Source organism: Ranitomeya imitator, chromosome 6 (genome assembly GCF_032444005.1).
Source record: "Ranitomeya imitator isolate aRanImi1 chromosome 6, aRanImi1.pri, whole genome shotgun sequence".
Lineage (NCBI taxonomy): Eukaryota > Metazoa > Chordata > Amphibia > Anura > Dendrobatidae > Ranitomeya > Ranitomeya imitator.
In genome coordinates, this window is record NC_091287.1 from 561,302,652 (window position 1) to 561,315,780 (window position 13,129).

The 13,129-nt window shown below is 46.6% G+C and overlaps 1 protein-coding gene across 1 annotated transcript in view; it reads right to left on the bottom strand.

Annotated features, from left to right (window-relative positions):
• The window catches only part of ZC3H3 (zinc finger CCCH-type containing 3), a 143,706-nt gene that overhangs the window by 32,139 nt on the left and 98,438 nt on the right, over positions 1 to 13,129 (bottom strand). Inside the window, exon 5 of the mRNA XM_069732015.1 lies at positions 830 to 987. Coding sequence (XP_069588116.1) covers positions 830 to 987 — 158 coding nt within the window. The remainder of the gene's footprint in view (positions 1 to 829; positions 988 to 13,129) is intronic.

Below are 13,129 nucleotides of genomic sequence, written 5' to 3' on the forward strand. Positions count from 1 at the left end.
GGGGCAGTATTATAGTAGTTATATTCTTGTAAATAGGGGCAGCATTATAGTAGTTATATTCTTGTACATAGGAGCAGTATTATAGTAGTTATATTCTTGTACATAGGAGCAGTATTATAGTAGTTATATTCTTGTACATAGGGGGCAGTATTATAGTAGTTATATTCTTGTAAATAGGGGCAGCATTATAGTAGTTATATTCTTGTACATAGGAGCAGTATTATAGTAGTTATATTCTTGTACATAGGGGGCAGTATTATAGTAGTTATATTCTTGTACATAGGGGGCAGTATTATAGTAGTTATATTCTTGTACATAGGGGGCAGTATTATAGTAGTTATATTCTTGTACATAGGGGGCAGTATTATAGTAGTTATATTCTTGTACATAGGGGGCAGTATTATAGTAGTTATATTCTTGTACATAGGGGGCAGTATTATAGTAGTTATATTCTTGTACATAGGGGGCAGTATTATAGTAGTTATATTCTTGTACATAGGGAGCAGTATTATAGTAGTTATATTCTTGTACATAGGGGGCAGTATTATAGTAGTTATATTCTTGTACATAGGGGGCAGCATTATAGTAGTTATATTCTTGTACATAGGAGCAGTATTATAGTAGTTATATTCTTGTACATAGGGGGCAGTATTATAGTAGTTATATTCTTGTACATAGGGGGCAGTATTATAGTAGTTATATTCTTGCACATAGAGGCAGTATTATAGTAGTTATATTCTTTGTACATAGGGAGCAGTATTATAGTAGTTATATTCTTGTACATAGGAGCAGTATTACAATAGTTGGAAGTTCTGAAGAAATCACTTACTGGCCTTTGGGGTGAGTTTGCTGCCGCTGCCGGGGCTCCATGTTTTGGAAAGTTTATTAGCAGAAACTCTATACATGACGCCTCCAATAAAGCACAGCCCCCGACTCCTCCATCGCTGTTGATTCTGATTCTGCCGCAGTCTATTTAACAATAAAAGTCTGTGGAAAGATAAACATTATCAAACATAAGCCATAATAATTACACATTGCTGAGTAACACACAGACGCAGTGCCATAAATATAATGCTTTGAACATTTCCATATTTTTTCAGGTTAAAAAATAAATTTTATTGGAATTTGTGACATGTAAAGGAAATGATATAGAGTTGTCTAAATATTTTAAAAAGATAAATCTGAATATTGTGACAATGTATTTAGCCCCCTGTAGTGACCAATCGCCTCCAGAAGTCACACAAGTGTTATATTGTGTCCCCCTGGGAGTGATTTCCTCTCAGTGTAACTACAGCTGTTCTGTGAAGGCCTCAGAGGTTTGTGTGAGATCATCAGGGATCAAACAGCATCATGAAAACCAAGGAGCCCACCAGACAGGTCAGGGATAAAGTGGTGGAGAAGAGGAAAGCAGGGTTCAATTATAAAACATAGCTCAAGCTCTGAACATCTCACAGAGCACTGTGCAATCCATAATCCAAAAATGGAAGGAGTACGGCACAACTACAAACCTACCAAGACATGGCCGTCCACTGATATCCCAAGCAAGGAGAGCACTAATTGGAGAAGCAACCGAGAGACAAATGATCACTCTGGAGGATCAGCTGAGATCCGCAGCTCAGGTGGGATCATCTGTCCAAAGCACAAATATTAGTCATATACTTTACAATGTATGGAAGATTAGCAATTAGAAATATATTTTTGCCAGCAAGACATAAAAAATCATGTAGTGCACTCAGCGCGTATATGGAAGAAAGTGCTGCCGTCACATGAGACCAAAGGAGAACTTTTTTGGGCTAAATGCAAAACTCTATGTGTGGCTGAAAACGTAACACTACACATCACCCTGAAAACACCATCCCCACCGTTGCACATAGTGGTTGCAGAATCCTGCTGTGAGGACGCTTTTCTTCAGCAGGGGCAGGAAAGCTGTTCAGAGTTGATGGGAAGATGGATGGAGCTAAACAGAGGACAATCCTGGAGGAAAACCTGTTAGAGGCTGCAAAATACTTGAGACTAGGGCATGGATCGCCTTCCAGCAGGACAACAACCCTAAACATCCTGTCAAGCTACAATGGAGGGTGGAGGGTTTAGGTCAGAGCATATTCCTGTGTGTGAGTGGCCCAGTCACCATCCAGACCAAATCTCAAAGAATCTGCGACAAGACCTGAAAATTACTGATCACAGACGTCTCCATCCAATGTCACCGAGCGAGAGCGATTGTGCAAAGACGAAGGGGCAAAATGTCACCTCTAGATATGCAAAGCTGGAGAGACCCCAAAGACTGCAAAGAAAGCTGGAGAGACAGACCCCAAAAGACTGCAGAGAAAGCTGGAGAGACAGACCCCAAAAGACTACAGAGAAAGGTGGGAGACAGACCCCAAAAGACTGCAGAGAAAGCTGGAGAGACAGACCCCAAAAGACTACAGAGAAAGGTGGAGAGACAGAACCCAAAAGACTGCAGAGAAAGGTGGAGAGACAGACCCCAAAGACTGCAAAGAAAGCTGGAGAGACAGACCCCAAAAGACTGCAGAGAAAGCTGGAGAGACAGACCCCAAAAGACTGCAGAGAAAGCTGGAGAGACAAACCCCAAAAGACTGCAGAGAAAGCTGGAGAGACAGACCCCAAAAGACTGCAGAGAAAGCTGGAGAGACAGACCCCAAAAGACTACAGAGAAAGGTGGAGAGACAGACCCCAAAGACTGCAAAGAAAGCTGGAGAGACAGACCCCAAAAGACTGCAGAGAAAGCTGGAGAGACAGACCCCAAAAGACTGCAGAGAAAGCTGGAGAGACAAACCCCAAAAGACTGCAGAGAAAGCTGGAGAGACAGACCCCAAAAGACTGCAGAGAAAGCTGGAGAGACAGACCCCAAAAGACTGCATAGAAAGCTGGAGAGACAGAACCCAAAAGACTGCAGAGAAAGCTGGAGAGACAGACCCCAAAAGACTGCAGAGAAAGCTGGAGAGACAGAACCCAAAAGACTGCAGAGAAAGCTGGAGAGACAGACCCCAAAAGACTGCAGAGAGAGGTGGAGAGACCCCAAGAGACTGCAGCAAGAGGTGGTCCTACAAAGTACTGACTCTTTTTCAAGGCACTGTAATCCACAGACGGAGTGCCCTAGATAACACAGACAGGACTGGTATACATATATGTGTATACAGGGATAGCCTGGTGAATTACGGCCCGAGTTCAGGCTTTGATCGGCCCCTGCCTCATTGTTACAGTGGCAGCTTTCGCACAGCATTGCTCTGTCACTGTAGCGTCGGCGGCTGCTCCACGTGCCCTGAGCATTACTGAGGCCTGACTGGGAAATGAAAAGTGAAGCTAGAAATTAATGGTGTGATCGCTGGGGCCAAGGACCCCGGGGGTCTCGTGTGCCCTCTGAGCACTTGTCATTGGCGTCGCCCTCGTCCATGTGAGCGCAGATCGCGCAGGAAGCGTATTAAGTGCTGGTAATGAGGGAGTCAGACAGGAGCGCGGCCCCCCACGGCCCCCCGCTAATAGGAGGCATGAACCGGCCTCTCAAACTCATTTCTAAATCCAATTGAAATACGGCAGCAAATTATCCATCTCTGCGGTGCGAAAGCCTCCAGCCAATTTACTGCGAGCAGAAGCGACAATGGAGGAATTTATCGCCATAACCTTGACTGCGGCAGACACTGATCTCCATTGTGGGATGAGAACGGAGGCGGCGGACAGCGACCCGCCATGGGGGCGACTTTATCAAGACTTTGGCGCTGTGACGCCATTAATTGCGCCGTCTCCCATCACGGCTGGCTGCCAGTGTCAGCTGCGTGCGCTGGAGACTATTCTATCGGAGCTAGATACATTCACTGACAGCAAGTGGAGGACGTGAAAATGTCAATGAACTGAAACACCGGGTGTTAGAAAGTCGCAGACCTTCCTTTCTGGAGCGATGAAGATGATAAACCGCAGGAGGATGGGCGACCCTTTAATGATTAACCCCACCCATGCTGGCTGGCTCCGTATGATCACGTACACACACATTGCGTACATACATCATTAACTTTAAATTATACTACAACCGGCAGAAGGAACGCGCGTCGGAGCCGGCGCCGGCCAGAAGAATTGTGGAATTGCTGACAGTTCGGGATATGCTGATCTCCACGCGTCGTCCCAGCGTCAATCCTGATCTACACAACATTGCACACTCACACATTACACTGTAGCTAAATAAGTGGCCGCGAGGACCAAATCCGAGGAGCAACCCTATACGCAGAAGACCCTGGCATGTGCTGGGACAATGTCCGAATGCCACAGAAGAGAGTAGATGCAGAGCTGGTGCACGAATGGTTAACCTCACTGGTGGCGTCCCGTCACTCACCTGGTATATAACTATACGGCTATACACTCACACGTCATTACTGCAGATCACATGAACAGGTTACAGACCCTGATAGGGTCCGAGTGATGTCACCAGCTGGAGTTATGATGTCACCTGTTATGAACAGGTAATTCAGAACCACAGTGGACCTTGAAGTTCAGAGCACACAAGGTGACCTGACATTTACCAAAAACATAGGACAAGCTCTGAGACGTGGAAACTCTGCTGACCGCAAACCCTAATCCTAACACACCACACTAGAGGTAGCCGTGGATTGCGCCTAACGCTCCCTATGCAACTCGGCACAGCCTGAGAAACTAACTAGCCCTGAAGATAGAAAAATAAGCCTACCTTGCCTCAGAGAAATTCCCCAAAGGAAAAGGCAGCCCCCCACATATAATGACTGTGAGGAAAGATGAAATACAAACACAGAGATGAAATAGATTTAGCAAAGTGAGGCCCGACTTACGGAATAGACCGAGGATAGGAAAGATAGCTTTGCGGTCAACACAAAAACCTACAAACAACCACGCAGAGGGGCAAAAAGACCCTCCGCACCGACTAACGGTACGAAGGTGCACCCTCTACGTCTCAGAGCTTCCAGCAAGCAAGAAAAAACGAATATAGCAAGCTGGACAGAAAATATCGCAAACAAAAATAACACAAGCAGAACTTAGCTTATGCAGGATAGAGAGGCCACAGGAACGATCCAGGAGGAAGCAAGACCAATACTAGAACATTGACTGGAGGCCAGGATCAAAGCACCAGGTGGAGTTAAATAGAGCAGCACCTAACGACTTAACCTCATCACCTGAGGAAGGAAACTCAGAAGCCGCAGTACCACTCTCATCCACCAAAGGAAGCTTATAGACAGAATCAGCCGCAGTACCACTCACGACCACAGGAGGGAGCTTGGCCACAGAATTCACAACAGTACCCCCCCCTTGAGGAGGGGTCACCGAACCCTCACCAGAGCCCCCAGGCCGACCAGGATGAGCCACATGAAAGGCACGAACCAGATCGGCAGCATTGACATCAGAGGCAAAAACCCAGGAATTATCCTCCTGACCATAACCTTTCCACTTAACCAGATACTGGAGTTTCCGTCTCGAAACACGAGAATCCAAAATCTTCTCCACAATATACTCCAATTCCCCTTCAACCAAAACCGGAGCAGGAGGATCAATAGATGGAACCACAGGTGCCACGTATCTCCGCAACAATGACCTATGAAACACGTTATGGATGGAAAAAGAAGCCGGAAGAGTCAAACGAAAAAACACAGGATTAAGAACCTCAGAAATCCTATATGGACCAATGAAACGAGGCTTAAATTTAGGAGAGGAAACCTTCATAGGAATATAACGAGATGACAACCAAACCAAATCCCCAACACGAAGTCGGGGACCCACACAGCGCCTGCGGATAGCGAAACGTTGAGCCTTCTCCTGGGACAAGGTCAAATTGTCCACTACACGAGTCCAAATCTGCTGCATCCTATCCACCACCGTATCCACACCAGGACAGTCCGAAGACTCAACCTGCCCTGAAGAGAAACGAGGGTGGAACCCGAAATTGCAGAAAAACGGCGAAACCAAAGTAGCCGAGCTGGCCCGATTATTAAGGGCGAACTCAGCCAAAGGCAAAAAGGACACCCAATCATCCTGATCAGCAGAAACAAAACATCTCAGATATGTCTCCAAGGTCTGATTGGTTCGTTCAGTCTGGCCATTTGTCTGAGGATGGAAAGCCGAGGAAAAAGACAAATCAATGCCCATCCTAGCACAAAAGGCTCGCCAAAACCTCGAAACAAACTGAGAACCTCTGTCAGAAACGATGTTCTCTGGAATGCCATGCAAACGAACCACATGCTGAAAAAACAATGGCACCAAATCAGAGGAGGAAGGTAATTTAGACAAGGGTACCAAATGGACCATCTTAGAGAAGCGATCACAAACCACCCAAATGACCGACATTCTTTGAGAGACGGGGAGATCCGAAATAAAATTCATAGAGATAGGTGTCCAAGGCCTCTTCGGGACCGGCAAGGGCAAAAGCAACCCACTGGCACGAGAACAGCAGGGCTTAGCCCGAGCACAAATCCCACAGGACTGCACAAAAGAACGCACATCCCGCGACAGAGACGGCCACCAAAAGGATCTAGCCACCAAATCTCTGGTACCAAAGATTCCAGGATGACCAGCCAACACCGAACAATGAACCTCAGAGATAACTTTATTCGTCCACCTATCAGGGACAAACAGTTTCTCCGCTGGGCAACGGTCAGGTCTATTAGCCTGAAATTTTTGCAGCACCCGCTGCAAATCAGGGGAGATGGCAGACAAAATTACCCCCTCTTTGAGAATACCCGCCGGCTCAGACAAACCCGGAGAGTCGGGCACAAAACTCCTAGACAGGGCATCCGCCTTCACATTTTTAGAGCCCGGAAGGTACGAAACCACAAAGTCAAAACGGGAGAAAAACAGCGACCAACGGGCCTGTCTAGGATTCAACCGTTTGGTAGACTCGAGATAAGTCAAGTTTTTGTGATCAGTCAAGACCACCACGCGATGCTTAGCTCCTTCAAGCCAATGACGCCACTCCTCGAATGTCCACTTCATGGCTAGCAACTCTCGATTGCCAACATCATAATTTCGCTCAGCAGGCGAAAATTTCCTGGAAAAGAAGGCGCATGGTTTCATCACCGAGCAATCAGAACTTCTCTGCGACAAAACAGCCCCTGCTCCAATTTCGGAAGCATCAACCTCGACCTGGAACGGAAGCGAAACATCTGGTTGGCACAACACAGGGGCAGAAGAAAAACGACGCTTCAACTCCTGAAAAGCTTCCACAGCAGCAGAAGACCAATTGACCACATCAGCACCCTTCTTGGTCAAATCAGTCAACGGTTTAGCAATGCTAGAAAAATTAGCGATGAAGCGACGATAAAAATTAGCAAAGCCCAGGAACTTCTGCAGACTCTTCAGAGATGTTGGCTGAGTCCAATCATAAATGGCCTGAACTTTAACAGGGTCCATCTCGATAGTAGAAGGAGAAAAAATGAACCCCAAAAATGAAATCTTCTGAACACCACAGAGACACTTTGACCCCTTCACAAACAAAGAATTAGCACGCAGGACCTGGAACACCATTCTGACCTGCTTCACATGAGACTCCCAATCATTCGAGAAGACCAAAATATCATCCAAGTATACAATCAGGAATTTATCCAGGTACTCTCGGAAGATGTCATGCATACAGGACTGAAACACTGATGGAGCATTAGAAAGTCCGAATGGCATAACCAGGTACTCAAAATGGCCTTCGGGCGTGTTAAATGCTGTTTTCCATTCATCGCCCCGTTTGATACGCACAAGATTATACGCACCACGAAGATCTATCTTGGTGAACCAACTAGCCCCCTTAATCCGAGCAAACAAATCAGACAGCAACGGCAAGGGGTACTGAAATTTGACCGTAATTTTATTTAGAAGGCGGTAATCAATACAAGGTCTCAGCGAACCATCCTTCTTGGCCACAAAAAAGAACCCTGCTCCCAATGGCGACGATGACGGGCGAATATGACCCTTCTCCAAAGATTCCTCACGTAACTCCGCATAGCGGCGTGCTCAGGTACAGATAAATTAAACAGTCGACCCTTAGGAAACTTACTACCAGGAATCAAATCGATAGCACAATCACAATCCCTATGCGGAGGTAGGGCATTGGACTTGGGCTCATCGAATACATCCCGGTAATCAGACAAGAACTCTGGGACCTCAGAAGGGGTGGATGATGAGATAGACAGAAATGGAACATCACCATGTACCCCCTGACAACCCCAGCTGGACACAGACATTGATTTCCAATCTAATACTGGGTTATGGACTTGTAGCCATGGCAACCCCAACACGACCACATCATGCAAATTATGCAACACCAGAAAGCGAATATCCTCCTGGTGCGCAGGAGCCATGCACATGGTCAGCTGGGTCCAATACTGAGGCTTATTCTTGGCCAAAGGCGTAGCATCAATTCCTCTCAATGGAATAGGGCACTGCAAGGGCTCCAAGACAAACCCACAGCGCCTAGCATACTCCAAGTCCATCAAATTCAGGGCAGTGCCTGAATCCACAAATGCCATGACAGAATAGGAAGACAAAGAGCAGATCAAAGTAACGGACAAAAGAAATTTCGACTGTACCGTACCAATGGTGGCAGACCTAGCGAACCGCTTAGTGCGCTTAGGACAAACGGAGATAGCATGAGTGGAATCACCACAGTAGAAACACAGCCCATTCTGACATCTGTGTTCTTGCCTTTCATCTCTGGTCAAAGTCCTATCGCACTGCATAGGCTCAGGTTTATGCTCAGATAATACCGCCAAATGGTGCACAGATTTACGCTCGCGCAAGCGTCGACCGATTTGAATGGCCAAAGACATAGACTCATTCAGACCAGCAGGCATAGGAAATCCCACCATGACATCCTTAAGGGCTTCAGAGAGACCCTTTCTGAAAATAGCTGCCAGCGCAGATTCATTCCATTGAGTGAGCACGGACCACTTTCTAAACTTCTGACAATATACCTCTATCTCATCCTGACCCTGACACAGAGCCAGCAAATTTTTCTCTGCCTGATCCACTGAATTAGGTTCGTCGTACAGCAATCCGAGCGCCAGAAAAAACGCATCAATATTACATAATGCAGGATCTCCTGGTGCAAGGGAAAATGCCCAGTCTTGAGGGTCGCCACGTAATAAAGAAATAATGATTTTAACTTGTTGAACTGGGTCACCAGAGGAGCGGGGTTTCAAAGCCAGAAACAGTTTACAATTATTTTTAAAATTCAAAAACTTAGCTCTCTCTCCAGAAAATAACTCAGGAATAGGAATTTTAGGTTCTAACATAGGATTCTGAACCACTAAATCTTGAATGTTCTTTACTCTTATAGTGAGATTATCCATCAAAGAGGACAGACCCTGAATATCCATGTCCACACCTGTGTTCTGAACCACCCTGATGTATAGGGGAAAAGAAAGACAGAACACAGTGCAAAGAAAAAAAAATGGTCTCAGAACTTCTCTTTTCCCTCTATTGAGAAGCATTAGTACTTTGGGCCTCCAGTACTGTTATGAACAGGTAATTCAGAACCACAGTGGACCTTGAAGTTCAGAGCACACAAGGTGACCTGACATTTACCAAAAACATAGGACAAGCTCTGAGACGTGGAAACTCTGCTGACCGCAATCCCTAATCCTATCACACCACACTAGAGGTAGCTGTGGATTGCGCCTAACGCTCCCTATGTAACTCGGCACAGCCTGAGAAATTAACTAGCCCTGAAGATAGAAAAATAAGCCTACCTTGCCTCAGAGAAATTCCCCAAAGGAAAAGGCAGCCCCCCACATATAATAACTGTGAGTAAAGATGAAATACAAACACAGAGATGAAATAGATTTAGCAAAGTGAGGCCCAACTTACTGAATAGACCGAGGATAGGAAAGATAGCTTTGCGGTCAACACAAAAACCTACAAACAACCACACAGAGGGGCAAAAAGACCCTCCGCACCGACTAACGGTACGGGGGTGCTCCCTCTGCGTCTCAGAGCTTCCAGCAAGCAAGAAAAAACCAATATAGCAAGCTGGACAGAAAATATAGCAAACAAAAATAACACAAGCAGAACTTAGCTATGCAGGATAGAGAGGCCACAGGAACGATCCAGGAGGAAGCAAGACCAATACTAGAACATTGACTGGAGGCCAGGATCAAAGCACCAGGTGGAGTTAAATAGAGCAGCACCTAACGACTTAACCTCATCACCTGAGGAAGGAAACTCAGAAGCCGCAGTACCACTCTCATCCACTAAAGGAAGCTTATAGACAGAACCAGCCGCAGTACCACTCACGGCCACAGGAGGGAGCTTGGCCACAGAATTCACAACAGTCACCAGCTGGAGTTATGATGTCACCAGCTGGAGTTATGATGTCACCAGCTGGAGTTATGAGGTCATCGGTGAAGCTGCACTTCACATGAAAACTCAAGGCTTAAACTAATTCCCAAACACGCTAATCAGGACATTTAAGTCTCCGCTCAAGATCTACTGTCTTGGCCAAAAGTTTTGAGACTGAAGAAAACTTTAGTTTTCCCAGTTGCTGCTTCAGTTTTGTGACAATTTGTAATAACTTCGGATTATTATGACGACGGTCAGATAAACTGCAAAATACCAAGCCATGAAAATTACCTCAATCGCAAAAAAAACAACATTTCCACTGAATATCAGCTCTGCCATAAAATGACCTGAGAACATCACGTCAGTGATCTTCTCGCTAGAGCAGACGAAAGTGTTAACAAGGACAAGGCAGCTGATATCTGTCATGTGGACTGAATTATAAGAGCAGACTGGTAGAGTTATAAGAGGGACTGGGGCTGAAAATTACTGTATGCTGTTAACGATTGTTATCTCCGGGAAAACAGTTCTCATTGGCTTGCATGAAAAAGGCTTTACAGGCAAGGACATGGCTGCTGGTAAGCTTGCCCTTTAATCAACTATTTATCGGATCAAGAACGTTAAATAGAGATCAACTGGTGTGACTAAAGGTACCTTCACACTAAACGACGCTGCAGCGATCCAGACAACGATCCGGATCGCTGCAGCGTCGCTGTTTGGTCGCTGGAGAGCTGTCACACAGACAGCTCTCCAGCGACCAACGACGCCGGTAACCAGGGTAAACATCGGCTTACTAAGCGCAGGGCCGCACTTAGTAACCCGATGTTTACACTGGATACCATCCTAGAAGTAAAAAAAAACCAAACGCTTCATACTTACCTTCGGCTGTCTGTCCCCGGCGCTCTGCTTCTCTGTACTGGCTGTGAGCACAGCGGCCGGAAAGCAGAGAGGTGACGTCACCGCTCTGCTTTCCGGCCGCTGTGCTCACAGTGAGTGCAGGAAAGCAGAGCGCCGGGGACAGACAGCCGAAGGTAAGTATGTAGTGTTTTTTTTTTTTTTTACTTTTAGGATGGTATCCAGGGTAAACATCGGGTTACTAAGCGCGGCCCTGCGCTTAGTAACCCGATGTTTACCCTGGTTACCAGCGAAGACATCGCTGAATCGGTGTCACACACGCCGATTCAGCGATGTCAGCGGGAGATCCAGCGACCAAAGAAAGTGCTGGCCCTCTAGCCCCGACCAACGACATCACAGCAGGATTCTGATCGCTGCTGCGTGTCAAACTGAACGATATCGCTAGCGAGGACGCTGCAACGTCACGGATCGCTAGCGATATTGTTTAGTGTGAAGGTACCTTAAGGCTTCAGGGCGTCCAAGAAAGTCAAGAAAGTGCCTGGAACGTCTCCTTAAGAAGATTCAGTTACAGGAATGACAGCAGGCATCAGTGTATCTGCACGCACAGCGAGATGAAAGGTTTTGGAGGCCAAAGTGTCAAGAAGGTCAGCAAAGAAGCCACTTCTCTCCAAGAAAAACATGAAGGACAGACTGACATTTGGTAGGTGCAGGGACTGCACTGCAGAGGACAGGGGAACATTATTCCTCTGATGAAGACCCTTCAGATGGTTTGCGGCATCAGGACGAATAACTGTCCAGAGAGGAAAAGGTGACGCTGCCATGAGTCCTTCGTCTGCCATCAGTAAAGACTCCTGAGACCACTCGTGTGTGGGGGCTTCTTATCAACAGAGGGGGCTCACTCACAATGTGTGGAGGCTTCTCATCCATGGAGGGATCACTCACAATGTGTGGGGGTTTCTCATCCATAGAGGGTGTCATGGGGTCCTACTCCTGTTTCACACAATCAACAGAGTGAGAGATAAGTGAACAGTCCGAAGAACCATTATTACATGCAACCGAAAGGTCCATAAAACAATCCACCTCACAGGGGATAAAACAATCTAGGAACATGAATACAGTCCAGGAACGGGGTAAGCGTGTTGGGGAACAAAACATTGACATTTTGGGTGCGTCTCCAGAAACTACCCAGATCTCATCACATTGAGAATCTGAGGTTAAACCTCAAAAAATGACAAACTAAACCCAGAAATGCTCTCTGTGTCCCCTACATGGCATGCAGAAGAAAGTGCTCTGGTCAGAGGAGACCAAAGGAGAACTTCTTTGGCCAAATGGAAACCGCTATGTGTGGTGGAAAAACTAAACACTGCACATCACCCAGAAAACACCATCCCCACCGTCACACATGGTGGTGGCAGCATCCTACTGTAGGGAGGCTTTTCTTCACCAGGGACAGAGAAGCTGGTCAGAGATGATGTGAAGATGGATGGAGCTAAATACAGGTCAATCCTGGACGAAATCCCGTTAGACGAAGCACAAGACTTGAGACTGGGATGTAGGTTCACCTTCCAGCAGGACAATGACCCTAAAAATCCTGCCAGAGCTACATTGGAGGGTTTAGATCAGGTATATTCATGTGTGAACGGCCCAGTCACCATCCAGACCAAATCTCAGAGAATCTGTGACGACGTGAAAATTACTGATCACAGACGTCTCCATCCAATGTCACTAAGCGAGAGCGAGTGTGCAAAGATGGGGCAAAATGTCACCTCTAGACGAGCAAAGCTGGAGACAGACCCCAAAAAACTGCAGAGAGGTGGGAGAGTCAGACCCCAAAAGACTGCAGCGAGAGGTGGGAGAGTCAGACCCCAAAAGACTGCAGAGAGAGGTGGGAGAGTCAGACCCCAAAAGACTGCAGAGAGATGAGGAGAGACAGACCCCGAAGACTGCAGAGAAAGGAGGAGAGACAGACCCCAAAAGACTG